This window comes from Rhinolophus ferrumequinum, chromosome 12, assembly GCF_004115265.2.
Source record: "Rhinolophus ferrumequinum isolate MPI-CBG mRhiFer1 chromosome 12, mRhiFer1_v1.p, whole genome shotgun sequence".
In the NCBI taxonomy this organism is placed as follows: domain Eukaryota; kingdom Metazoa; phylum Chordata; class Mammalia; order Chiroptera; family Rhinolophidae; genus Rhinolophus; species Rhinolophus ferrumequinum.
Genome location: NC_046295.1, coordinates 38,685,492 through 38,698,400, shown reverse-complemented (window position 1 = coordinate 38,698,400; position 12,909 = coordinate 38,685,492). Strand labels below are relative to the sequence as shown.

At 36.1% G+C, this 12,909-nt stretch overlaps 1 protein-coding gene across 1 annotated transcript in view; it reads right to left on the bottom strand.

Moving 5' to 3' along the window:
• Positions 1-12,909, bottom strand: part of TMC1 (transmembrane channel like 1) — a 157,502-nt gene that overhangs the window by 57,043 nt on the left and 87,550 nt on the right. Inside the window, exons 6-8 of the mRNA XM_033122084.1 lie at positions 10,250-10,340; positions 8,584-8,665; positions 819-925 (exon numbers count right to left, since the gene is read on the bottom strand). Coding sequence (XP_032977975.1) covers positions 819-925; positions 8,584-8,665; positions 10,250-10,340 — 280 coding nt within the window. The remainder of the gene's footprint in view (positions 1-818; positions 926-8,583; positions 8,666-10,249; positions 10,341-12,909) is intronic.

Genomic DNA, 12,909 nt, shown 5'->3' with positions numbered 1-12,909 from the left:
TCAGAACACCAAGTTTTGGCTGTTGTCAATACTGTATTGAACAAACCGGCTTTGAAATATTGGTACCTGAAAAAAGACCCTTTATAAGTTAAATAAAGCCTAACCCCATTTTTGTACGGTAAGCATCCGAAGAGGTCAGGCTCTTTTAAATTAACTTCATGTGGGTGAGGGCCCTACCTCAATCTGGTTTCTGGGCCTTAGCTTATCCTCCCCACATCAACTCAGCATTTTGCCCCCTTCTTCAATCTGGACCCACTCTGTTTTCCTCTCCTCTCTGACCTTGGTCCTAAGGACCCCCTCCCCCCACTAGGTGTGTGTGTGTGTGTGTGTGTGTGTGTGTGTGTGTGTGTGTGCATGCGTGCTATCTTACTTTATATGAGGAAAAAAATCTCTAACTTTTTGTTTCTTTAGTGTAGAAAAGCTGAATGCTTTGGTTGTATTAAGCATTTCTTTCAAACCAAACTAGGCAAAATAAAGAAATACAACTCACAAGGTGTCAAAGCATTGCTCTTGGGCAATTAACATTTGGGCACAGGGAATCTGACAGAAGCCATGAACCTTCCCATATGAAAATGTGCATGCAAACATACACATGACATTTTATATACAATTTCAGGAACCTCGTGCACCCTTTGGAGCAAGGATTAGGGATTTTGGCCTTCGGGCACCATTCTGAAGATTAACAAATACTATGACTCTAAGAATGGATGTAGCCAGTTAGTCATTGTACTCCTAAAGGGAAAAGAGCTTCTCTAGGAGAATGATCACTTGAGAAACATGTTGCAGCATGCTTTGTGAACTGGAAGTCAGAGTCTTACCTCTGGCAACATGACGAGGCTAAATGTCAGGATGAAGAGAACCATATTTACTCCATACATCCATCTCAAGAAGAGGAAGTATGAGGCCACCGATGAACCAAATTGACCTATTAAGAAGAAAATAAAAACGGTTGAAAGGACAAAACAAAACAAAAGCTGTCTTGGTGCCTTCCAAAATAAATAAGCTCATTGCAACACATTACTTCTCTTCACCTATACGGTCTCTAGTGCTCTTCTTTTTCAATCTAGGTAGAGACAGTGTTAGTCATGATGGAAGTCGTAGAGAATGATATGACCTAAGCCTTTAGAGTCCATCCAAGGAAAAAACTGCCTTTTGCTTAGCAGCTAGGCTTGCCATCCAAAGAGCCCATTTTATGCCTTGAGCTAATACAGTTAAGTGAGGAAATACATGCAGAAAGTGGTTACTACAGTTCCTGGCCAGTGGTTAGCTATCGCTATAATGATACGAGCTGCACTTTTCTCCACTTTTCCTCAGGCAAACCATACTCTTCTCAAAAAAGTTTACCATATCTCTTATGGATAGTTACCCGAGAGGCCATCTTGTGCTGTTCCCCCACATTCCTGGCATTTTATAAGTCTAGTTTAAAAACTGAAGTTCATTCATTCACTCCACACACTGTTACTAAATACATTCTGTCCGGAATTATCTTAGACATGAAACACAATGTCACAGACAGAGTTACTGTCTTAATGCAACTTACATTTTAGTGAGGTGTGACAACAACAAATATGTGGGAGTTTAAAAATTAAAAAAAGAAATACATATTTATAATATATCATGCATATCATATGTTCTACATATCATATATTACGTATCATATATTCTACTATATATCATATATTATATATGTACTATGTATATAATATATATATATTCATGTGGAGCAAATTGCAGCCTCTGTTTACTAAGATGAGGCCGTGCTCACATGCAAGTCATACCTCTATTTCTGGAACTTAGTCTATTGTTTAGGTACCATCTTACGTATTCCCATAACACAGCAGCAGTTTGTATAGAAACTTAAAAGGAAGTCAATGTCTAAGTGGACATTTTAAAAGAAATCAATTATTTTAAAGTCCGATTATTTGGAGTCATTTCACTTTGTAGAGGGGTGCAGAGTTCTACAAGAGTTCTAAAAGTGTGTGGTTTTGATAAACATACTCCCCCGGTTCTGTAACCAGATGCACTGGCCCGTCTGCAGAAAGGCTAAAACAGATCTGTCCCTCTTAGGACATCTGATCATTCACCTGGCTCCCAGTGATTTCATATTGTTTCATGGCTGTTATCTATGTTCTCTGGTAACGACTACCTGAGGACTGCCTCAGCCAGGTTCACTCTCTCATGTTTTATTGAAAGCAGTGGACTTCCAGCTTGTTCGTCATTACAGTTACTCATTAACTGGAGGAAAACCTTGTGTCTACATATCTAGGGAAAGTTTTTCCCGAAAATGCACTTGCGATCCTCTGGTATAGAGTCCCAAGCATAGGACACTGATCCTTCCTTCTTTCCTTCCTTCCTTCCTTCCTTCCTTCTTTCCTTCCTTCCTTCCTTCTTTCCTTCCTTCGCTTTCCTCCCTCCCTCCCTCCCTTTTTTCCCTCTCTTCCTTCCTTCTTTCCTTCCTTCCTATCTTCCTTCCTTCCTTCCTTCTTTCCTTCCTTCCTTCCTTCTTTCCTTCCTTCGCTTTCCTCCCTCCCTCCCTTTTTTCCCTCTCTTCCTTCCTTCTTTCCTTCCTTCCAATCTTCCTTCCTTCCTTCCTTCTTTCCTTCCTTCCTTCCTTCTTTCCTTCCTTTGCTTTCCTCCCTCCCTCCCTTTTTTCCCTCTCTTCCTTCCTTCTTTCCTTCCTTCCAATCTTCCTTCCTTCCTTCCTTCCTTCTTTCCTTCCTTCCTTCCTTCCTTCCCTCCTTCCTTCCTCCCTCTCTCCCTTCCTTCCTTCCTTCCTTCCTTCCTCTTCTAATTAGCACCACAGCTCACTCTCTCCCCGCCCCCAACACACAACTCCTGGCAAATGAGTTTCTTAAGTTAAATATAGAGTGCAAATATACCTAAAGGTAAAAAAGAAGAGTTAATTAAATGTTTCAGGAAGTATCCCCTCCCCCATATATAATCCATATTCATTATGGATGAAATATACTTTAGACCCCAAAGTTTCCAAACTCTAGTTTTCACACTTGAAAGTAGCTTCACAACAATTTTATTTGGAAATAGAGAAATGACACCTATTTTCCTTACTGAATCCTAAGTGTAAAGAAAATGAATTGTAGGAAAATATATTTCATGAAAACCTGAGTGATTGTAGGAAAGACCCAGACACAGGCCAAAACAAAAAACACGTAATACAGAAAACAATGTTCCTTTCTACGACACTTACCAATGGCAGAGGGGCAAGAATGATAATGAAACAAACAAAGATCTTAAAGGAGAGAAAACAAATCAACTGGTTGACATTAAAGCTCCATCGGACCTTTCCCTGTCTCAACACAAAAATGAAAAAGAAATCTTCCCTCTTATGTCCATTTATCCTCGCAGTTCTCTCCTACTAGAGGTTGTTGACTAAAACTGGCATTCATAAAAACAGAAATCTTACTATAGCATGGCTAAAAGTGCATGATTGAAAAAAGCTATTTCCATGTGCTTAGTCTCTTAGAAAAAAAACTTATTTATTCTTGTAAACAAGAAAGAGCAATAATAATAGTAATAATAATAATAGCTTACGTTGTCTTGATAGTCAGTTATGTGTACTAAGAACTTGATCAACACCAACTCATTTTACTGGGATCTGGCAAGGTTAATTATTATTAGTTCCACTATGTGGATGGGGAATTAAAAACTTGAACACAGACTAAACCAAGACTTCATTAATAATAATAATAATAGCTACGATTTAATGAATCTTTGTTTCAGACACCTATTTGATCTCTGCATGTTAATTCATTTAACCATCATCAAATCTCTGCAAGAAGGGAATTATTGTACTCCCGTCTTATAAAGACTTAGGCCCATAGGTTGCACAGCTAGTAAACGATGGATCCAGGGTTACATAGGTAGTTACACAGGTAGCAAATGATGGAGCCAAGTAGTATTGATCTACAAGTGTTTGAATCCAAATCGAGATCTCTCCTAACCATAGTCCTATACTGCTCCTCCAGTAGAATCATACTTTAATTTATAAAAACTATGCTACATAGAATAAATATGCAATGAATGTATGTGTCTGAAAGGATGCAGACAATGTCCATCAATCAGCTACAGCTGGTCAAATTCACACATTTGGACGGTACGCGTGAATGACTAGTTCTTGTTTTTCTTTAATCTAACTGATACCATGTTGTTTCCATAGTGAATTACTGATATGTTAAAACAGAGTCTTTGGCTTGTATAAATGTGAGGCCTTAAGCTTATGCAACATTCTTGTTCCTGAATTTTCTTGTTTTTCTTTTAAATTATGGTTGAAGTTTCACCTCTCCCTCTGGTTATTATTAAGGCAAAATAATTTGTAGTCTGTCATCATGTATTATTTCCTCTTAAACAAATGGGTAACAAGACAAGCAGATAAATATGAGCATTTCTAAATGGGAAAAGACCGATGAAATCACCTGCTGTATGAGTACAATAAATTCCATCCTGTTAGGCTAGGATACAAGGTAGTTTCTTTCAAACTGGTCTTGGAATAGAGATTTAAATGTGGCAGATTTGATTTGTATTTTCTGGAGCCCTTAAGCCAACAGAAAATTATGAGGTTTAAATTCTTAGAGTGCTTAGAGTTGCCTATTGAAGACCTTTCCAGTCTGAAAAACAGGTCTATCAAACCTCAATTTTGATGTTGCCTTCTACTATTAGGAAGAAGTAGATTTCAATTCGGAGAAAGGCTTGTTATCTCCAGCTTGAAAGACATTCAATGATTTAATCTATGGTTTTAATAGTAAAGTTAGTATCACAATAGGTATAGACCATATTTCACAGAAGTACAAATATGCAGCTGCTTCAGCAAAATACGCAATGCAATGTGGTTAATAAGATGTAACCCTGGGGTTTTAGGCATGGCCTCTTTACAAAGCGGGTATGACAGTAAACCTCCAAGGCATCTCCATGTGATACAGAACTTCACAGCATCCCTTTGTGGTAGGAATTATCAAATCTATTTTTATGTGGAAAAAAAGTGGAGACTCATCAGGTGAGTGAGTACCTGACCCATACTGTTGAAGGGATCCAGGTCTTACTGGAATCAAGATGGAAACAGCATGAGTTTTAGATTTTATTTGAGCTCCCCTCTTGTTTCTGCCAATTATTGCACAGAGCTTTGTGGAACCTCAACGAAGGCTGGCAATTTGGGACCTTTAGAAACATTTAAAAAATACTTGTTCAGTATTTATTTAGAGATCGAGCAGAGAGGGAAGACAAGGTAGACTAGAAAGACTATTGTGAGTGGAGTTCAAAAGCTCCTCTTTTAAACGTGCCTCTCACCATACTCCATAATCATGTTATTTCATTGCTTATCTTTTCATGATCTGTCTTTCCCACCCTCCCAACCAACTCACTCCCCACATGCATAGTAACGTCTTTGGTTGTAACATCAATGGGAGCAAAGTCTTGACCTCTCTTTGTCAGCACTGCAACCTAGAAACATGCCTAATAATAGTAGGCACTAAGTACGTGTTCAACTAACTAATCAATCTATTCTGAAGATTAGATGAGGTATTGTATGTTAGATGATTCTGATTTTAAAAGGAATATTATAATATTTCTGAATCTTTTGTAAGATTAAATGGTCATTTCTTTAAGAGAAAAGCATTTGTATTCATTTTATAATATAAAATATAAATTTCATAAATAGGGTACTTGTTTAACCTATTTTTTTTCTGAAAAGAATTTCCAGAAAAAATAAATCATGCAGGCCTTTCTTAATATAAATTTGTTTTCCATTTAACAGTTTCAATAATTTATTACTCAAATGTATAAAGAACTACGAACACTTACATATATATCTAAAACTTATTGTAACTTATAAATTATAGAATGTTGGGTTGGAAACAGTCTTTTATAGTAACTAGTTGAACTCCAAATTTTGTGGAAACTCCAAACATGGAAACAGAGGGCCAGAGATGTAAAAGGATTACCCAAACTACAGAGTCAAGAAGGGGCAAAAAGACCTCAACTTTTAGAAAAACAATTCCATGTCCCATTTCCTCAATTCAGTTCAGCTTCAAAAAGCATCACATACACATGCTTTCCATATCTTTGGTAGGTTATTTTCTCTGAAATGGTTAATTAGTCTAAACCAATGACTCTGCTGATAAACTTCAAGAAAGGTTTTGTACTTTTCAACTAACACAATGGTCTCCAAGTATATTGTCTGCTTATGATTATCATAAAAATCGTAGTACTTTAAGAATCATATAGAATGTGAAATACATAATTAAACAAATAAGGCACTTAAAAATAAGTATCTGACAATAAATAAATAAATAAATAAATAAATAAATAAATAAATAAATAAATAGGAAAATGGGAAATAATTCCCCAAATAGGAAATCTACAACTAATCTTGCCATTTACCGGGTACAAAAGAAAAAGTTTATATCTTCCTCAGAGTAACAATCAGCATGCCACATCAGGAAAAGCACAAGCTTTGGGCCCAGACAAATGTCACCTTATTATCTCAGCTCTTCTACTAACTACTTCTGGGACAGTTATTTAACCACAACTCTAAAACAGAAAGGCTAATGTGCACACTACAGGCATTATTAAAGATTAAATGAAATAATATTTGTAGAATGCTTGACTCATGGTGGCACTCAATAAATGATCGTTGTGGTGATTATTGAGAGAATAGAAAATAAGGGTCAATTCTCCACAGTGAGGCTAAGCAGCATTAAAGGTGAAGAAATTAGGACAACCTAATGAAGTAATAAAGTACACTTGGAAGGGAAAATAATCTACATTTGCTTGAATTGTCCAGATTGACTGTTCCAAATTTTCTGGGAGGAGAGGGGAGAAGGAAAGATAACTGAAAATATTATTGGGTAGCTCTCAATTCGATGTTTTCACTGTGACACACATAATAGATGATGGTCAGAGATGTAACTCCTTTTTGTGTGCAATTTCTGGCAATAAAAATAATTCCATCTGTTTCTATCCCACTCAAGACAGGCTACTGCAACACAAGTGAGCATGGCATTATAATTAAGATAGGCTGAAACCTGCTCTAGTATACCTTAAACATAAGTAATTTGCAAATGTATTTTTTTAACTATCATTAATTATAAATTTCTTGGGATACATCTCATAACTGATCAAGGTTCAACCCTATCATTTTCAGAAATCAGTAGACTGAGGAATTAAATGACTGGCTCAGAGTCAACAGCTAATCCGTGGTAAAGCAAGAACCAAATCCAGAGTTCTTTCCAAACAAATTATATCAGGATCTTAATGCTCCAAATGACCGTCTGTTCCTCAGTGCCTTTCATGGAACCGTATTTCAGCTGAACAGTTACACACTTAAGGATTCCATGATGGCTGTTGTTTGTTTGTTTGTTTGTTTGTTTTTCATGTGTCTAAATTCCTTCTTCTGTTTTTTAGAATACAGATATTTGGAGGATTTGTCTTTATTTAATTTTACTCAACACCTATCTATTAAAGCCAAATGTGCTCTGAGTCTGGAGATCCAGGAGTGAACAAAACAAAATCTCTGCTTTCGTGTCTATTAGAAGGAATCAAAACAAAATAAAATAAATTAAAATTTCAATGAAAAAGTACAGTATTTTAAGTAGTTGTAAGTGTTAAGGAGGAAAAGAAAGGAAGAAAGCGATGATGCAGAAATATGTGGGAGGAAGTGCAACTGATGAGCTTATGTATTTTAGTTCATTGCCATTTGATAATGAGAGACAGAGGACTGAGGGATAGTCACTCCTAAAACGTGCCCAATCATGTCAGTGAAATAGCCATCAACTGTGTTATTTGCTTATGGAGGCTCCATTTTAATTATGTAATGCCACATTTAACCAGCAGGAAAACTAAAACATCAGAAGGAAAATCAGACCCTAATCAAAACTCTTAGAAACCAGAATATGGCAAGATTGTGCTCAACATGGTTTTAAATGTTATCCCTTTTTAAAATATTCTTCATTATTTTTAGATGATTTATTATTATATTTTTAAATTTCTAAACCTAGAGCACTGCTCTAAATAAGTTTTTGATTGAGTATATTCTCCTGCCTCCTCTGTACACAGTGAATCTTGTATAAACTAAGGGCACTGAATATCTGAATATGATATTCAGAAAGCAAGTTCCTGGATGATTATTGTTTATTCTACTTCAGAGGTTTGACAATGAGGCTTTAAGAGTTCTTCATGCCTTTTAGATGCTTTTCATTCTGATGATTATATAACATGAGAGTATATATTTTCAATGTCATGTTCATTGCCAAAATAAAATCTCTGCCATCCCAATGATACTATATGACTCAATGCCATTTTGTACAATACTGACTTCCAACTGTAGGAGAGAAAACAAGGTCATAATGAGAATATTTTGGTCTAACGTAGGAAGGGAGGGTGGGATCTCCAGGGCTGTGACTGGTGTGCTAGCAAATCTTCACAGTGAGCAAAGAAGATATAAACATTGGTTTTGTTTGTTTTCTTGTTTTTAGTCTTCCCAATAGGACAGAAACTGAGACAGGCATCTGACAAGCTTATGTGACATTTATCTAGGACAACCTTCCCATCTAATGAGATCTGTTGAGCACTTACTTTCAATTGCCTTGATCTTATTTTCCCATGGGACACAAGCAGCTTTGAAGTTCTCAAAATCACGGAGAAATTTTACCCATTTCTGAAAAGGAAGCAAAACGCATCAGTAAAACCCAACCTCTTGTTTGTCAAGATGCTTACCCCCTGACCCCCATCCCAAAATATCACAAGACAATGAGTTTGGAAAGATCTCTCTGGTGCCACATATTGCATTTTTTGAAAAGGGTAAACAGTAGGTTGTACTTGCCTCCCTGTTCCTCACATCAAGTTACAATATTTTTATGGATCTCTTGTTTTAGAGAAAATATGCTGAAAAGATCTGTTTACTCTCCCAGACAATATGAGAGCAAGGACTGATTTAGCACCTAATAAGGTAAGCAGCAAATGGTATTGTTTAAATACTCATCTCATGAAGAAATAAACGAAATATGAATAAACCATAGTTCCTGTCTTAAAGGGCTTCTGGATCTATTAGAATATACTATACATAAATAGGTCATTTCAATACAGGATGGTAGTGCTATGACATGGGACACCTTTGATTCTGGTAGAGGTAGCTAAATGGAAAGGCATGGTGCCATAGGAAAGGGAAGAAGAGTAAGAAACATAAGATAACTTTTTTATAAGATAACTTTCTTCCATTGCACTCCACAATGTTGGGCCATTCGTGCGTAAGAGGAACTGTAGGAAGCATGGGAATGGGGCAGATAACTTTGCATATGTGCACATTCTGCTGGCATAATGTGTGACCTGGATAGGTACGTAGAGCCTAAATAATAGTGAGATGAGTCTGAAGTTCCAAAGATTACCTAAACTAGAAAAAACACCAATGTCTATCTACAATGGAATGGGTACATGACTTGTGATATCTTCATACAATGGAATACAACACTCCAATAAAAAGGAACTATAACTCCCACAATATGGATGTATCTCATGAACATAACATTGCATCAAAGAAGCCATAAACAAAAGCATAGATACTATATATGGTTTGATTTACTTAAATTGTAAAAACAGACAAAACAAATCTGATATATATCATAAATATATAATACATTTAAGATATATGAACTTTATTCACAAAACTCCATCTCTATGGGAATACATTTAGCTTACAGATGCTATTACATTTGTAAAGAGAGAATAATAATATCATGTACCCACTTTGCTGTGATAATTAAATATGATAACTTTATAGAAAGATTCAATTCAGTTCTTGGCATATAGTAAATACTAAATAAATGTTAGTTTCTTTCCTATCTTTTCCAAAAAAAATCACTATTTACTTTGGTATATCATTTGGTTTTATTCTCATTTTTTATCCAATGTATACTTTATGTTCTTGGTAGAGAAGAGCTAGATATATGGTTCTGTTACTTGTAGACATTTTGAGAAAGAAATTTTGACCTGGAACTCCTTAACTACCAGGGAATGAAAAAGAAGGGGGCACAATCTTTTACATTTCAAAGTGATAAAATCACACAAGTAAGTCTTTTGCCCTAAATCAGTATTTCTGAACTGATTTTTCATTTTAACTCCTCTAAGGAACTTTCCTGGACTTTTTCTGAATCACTGCCACACCAAATTTTAACATCATAGATATACTGTGTATGTACATGTGCTTTATATAGTGTCCACCAAACTGAGTTATGAAAAGTCTTACCTTGGCCATCATCATCTTAAATGCAAACCATTTTTTTCCTTTTCCTTTCCCAAGGGCACCTTCATTTTCATTCACAAATTGTTTTGCTTCCCTAAAAAAAGAAAACGAAATGAGAGGTAGGTGGGGGTGGGTTGAGATTAATAAAATATAGAGGTAATGGACATTTAATTTTCATAATTTTGTAGTTTTATTGCTTCTAGACCCTTCACAAGTGAATCTAAGTTATATTTCATAACCTAGGGACTTGTAATGGATGTTTAAGGTTTTTTAAATTTTGGCCAGGAAGAATAAGATATTTCAGTTTTGCCTATTAATCAGCTGGAGTCATTGAAAAGCAAGGAACTGATGCTAAATGTCAAAATAGAGAACCCAAACTCCTCTCATTTCTACCACATATAAAATTGAATCTGAAGTTTACTTCAGATTCTGGCAGTTGGAATGTTTATTTTTAAATACTTTCCTTCTTTTTTAAGGATTTTTTTTTTTTTTAAATAGGGCAGAGAGTTTAGGACAAACTGACACAGAACATACTTACTGACCTGGTATTTAATCTCATAAAAGCAATTATGGCTTAAAATAGAAAAATCATATACACATACAAAGCAAATGGAGTTAGGGAAAGAGGGAAAAGGAAAGGAATACTCTTTGGCCTTGCAGTTTGAAAGGGCTTCAAATTTCAACTTTAACATACTTTCAAGTATCTACACATTTGGAGTAGTCACATGAGTGTCTGTGTGTATGTGTTAAAAAGCATCAATTTATCAAAATGGATAATGTGAACAGATTAAAAATACTATATTTGTAAACTTGTTTGGTCAATTTTGTTATTTTTGTTGTTTGATATATGAAAAGAATTTAGAGGTGGGCCAGGGTTGTCTTGACTTCTTAGGGGCCATAGAGAACTCAAGAGGTAACCCAAACTTGAACTGTGATTATGCAGGTGCAATGCTGTCATCAACTAGATGGCCCCTGTGGTTTTACAGACAAGCGCATTCAACATGTGACTATAAATAAACTTATTAAAAAACAAATTAAATCTTAAAAAAATGAAAAGTCGGTGAAGGACTTTTTTGTAAGGTGTTCCTTAGTGCTGAACTCATGATTTCACAACACCTAGTGATCAAAACACAAACCACGTGTGCTGACTCAGCTAATAACTAGACAGTAGTGCCCCATTACTCAGCTGTGCATGTGCAACCACCCATATTCCACCATAAACACACAAGCACAACAAGAAGATTCTCTTCAGTCATCTCACACACTCCCCAAGTCAGTTGCTGGATGGCACGGACAATGTCTTGTCCTTTCATATCTCCCATAGCATTGACTGTTACTTTGACCATAGGAGGTGCTTAATAAACTTAAACCTTCTAGAAACAGAGCTGAATGGCATAACTCAGGGTAGATGTACACAAGAGAGTATCTAATAATTCTATTGTCCACATCAATTAATGCTTGAAGACAAAGTCATTCCTAGACTTTGGGATTGCATTCTTCCTCACTAGTCTTCTCAGAAACTTAATAGGGCAGCCTCCTGGGAATGGAGAAACGTTACTAGATTGGCCTTGTTGCCCAATACCCTGACATTTGACATGAACTCTGGGCTGTGAAGACTAATTGAAAAATGGTTTCTAAAACATTTTACACATTCTCAAATGCTCAATAAAGCCACATCAAGAAGTATAAACGGAGCTTTCATGGCTAGGTGTTTTCGATTCATGAAATCAAGAAAACATTACTTTTAAGCATTAAACATGTGTAAATGCACATAACTATGTAATAGAGATGATAAGATAAGAGGGTGACACTCAGCAGACATTTATAAAATGTTGAACTGATCTAAACTAAAAGTCAGGTAGCAAGTTCTAAACCAGCCTCTGAGATTTGTCTCTGTGACCTTGCCCACGTTTTTGACGCTCTCTATACAAACATTCATGAGTGCCCTGCTCTCAAAGGTAAGCGCATTCGCCCAAGAGTCACACAGACCTGAATAAGTTCTGGCACAGGTCCCCTTAGTTATTATGTAGCCTTTAACAGGTTGGTATTTTCAAACAAACAAAAATTGGGCCATCGCCTCCCTGCTTGTCAGGGTGGTGGCAAGAATAAGGTGAGATCACAGATGTGAAAGTGTTGAACGGATTATTACATAGTCAATTCAACTGAAATGGTTGTTTTAAAAACTGCAAATTTGTTTGAACATGACTGATAGAATATGAAACGATTTAAGAATAGCACAAATTTTTGTTTGCTTGTGTATGATTTGATCCATAAGAAGCACTGTGTGAATGCAGAAAACTGCATCCAGCTAAACCTAGCAATGGAGGAATACACAAAATGCACACATTTCATGTACCAGTTCCTTCACTGTACCACCCATGTTAGAAAAGCCACATCCAACAGCTGGTGTTACAATGACACTCCTTCCACATCTCACAATAACTCACAAATTGCAACGCTATTCTGGTAAGGCACTTCCACAAGCAAACTTCAGGTCTTTTTCAAAATACACTGTTATATTTATTGTAGTATTTATGTATTTCTTAACCATTCAGCATGTGTAAAATGTTGCTGTCATTTTATACCTATAAACCCTGTGGTTTTTATGGCCCAATTTTGCATATTGTGGTACTTTTTAGGAACCCATGCATCATGTTGTAGCA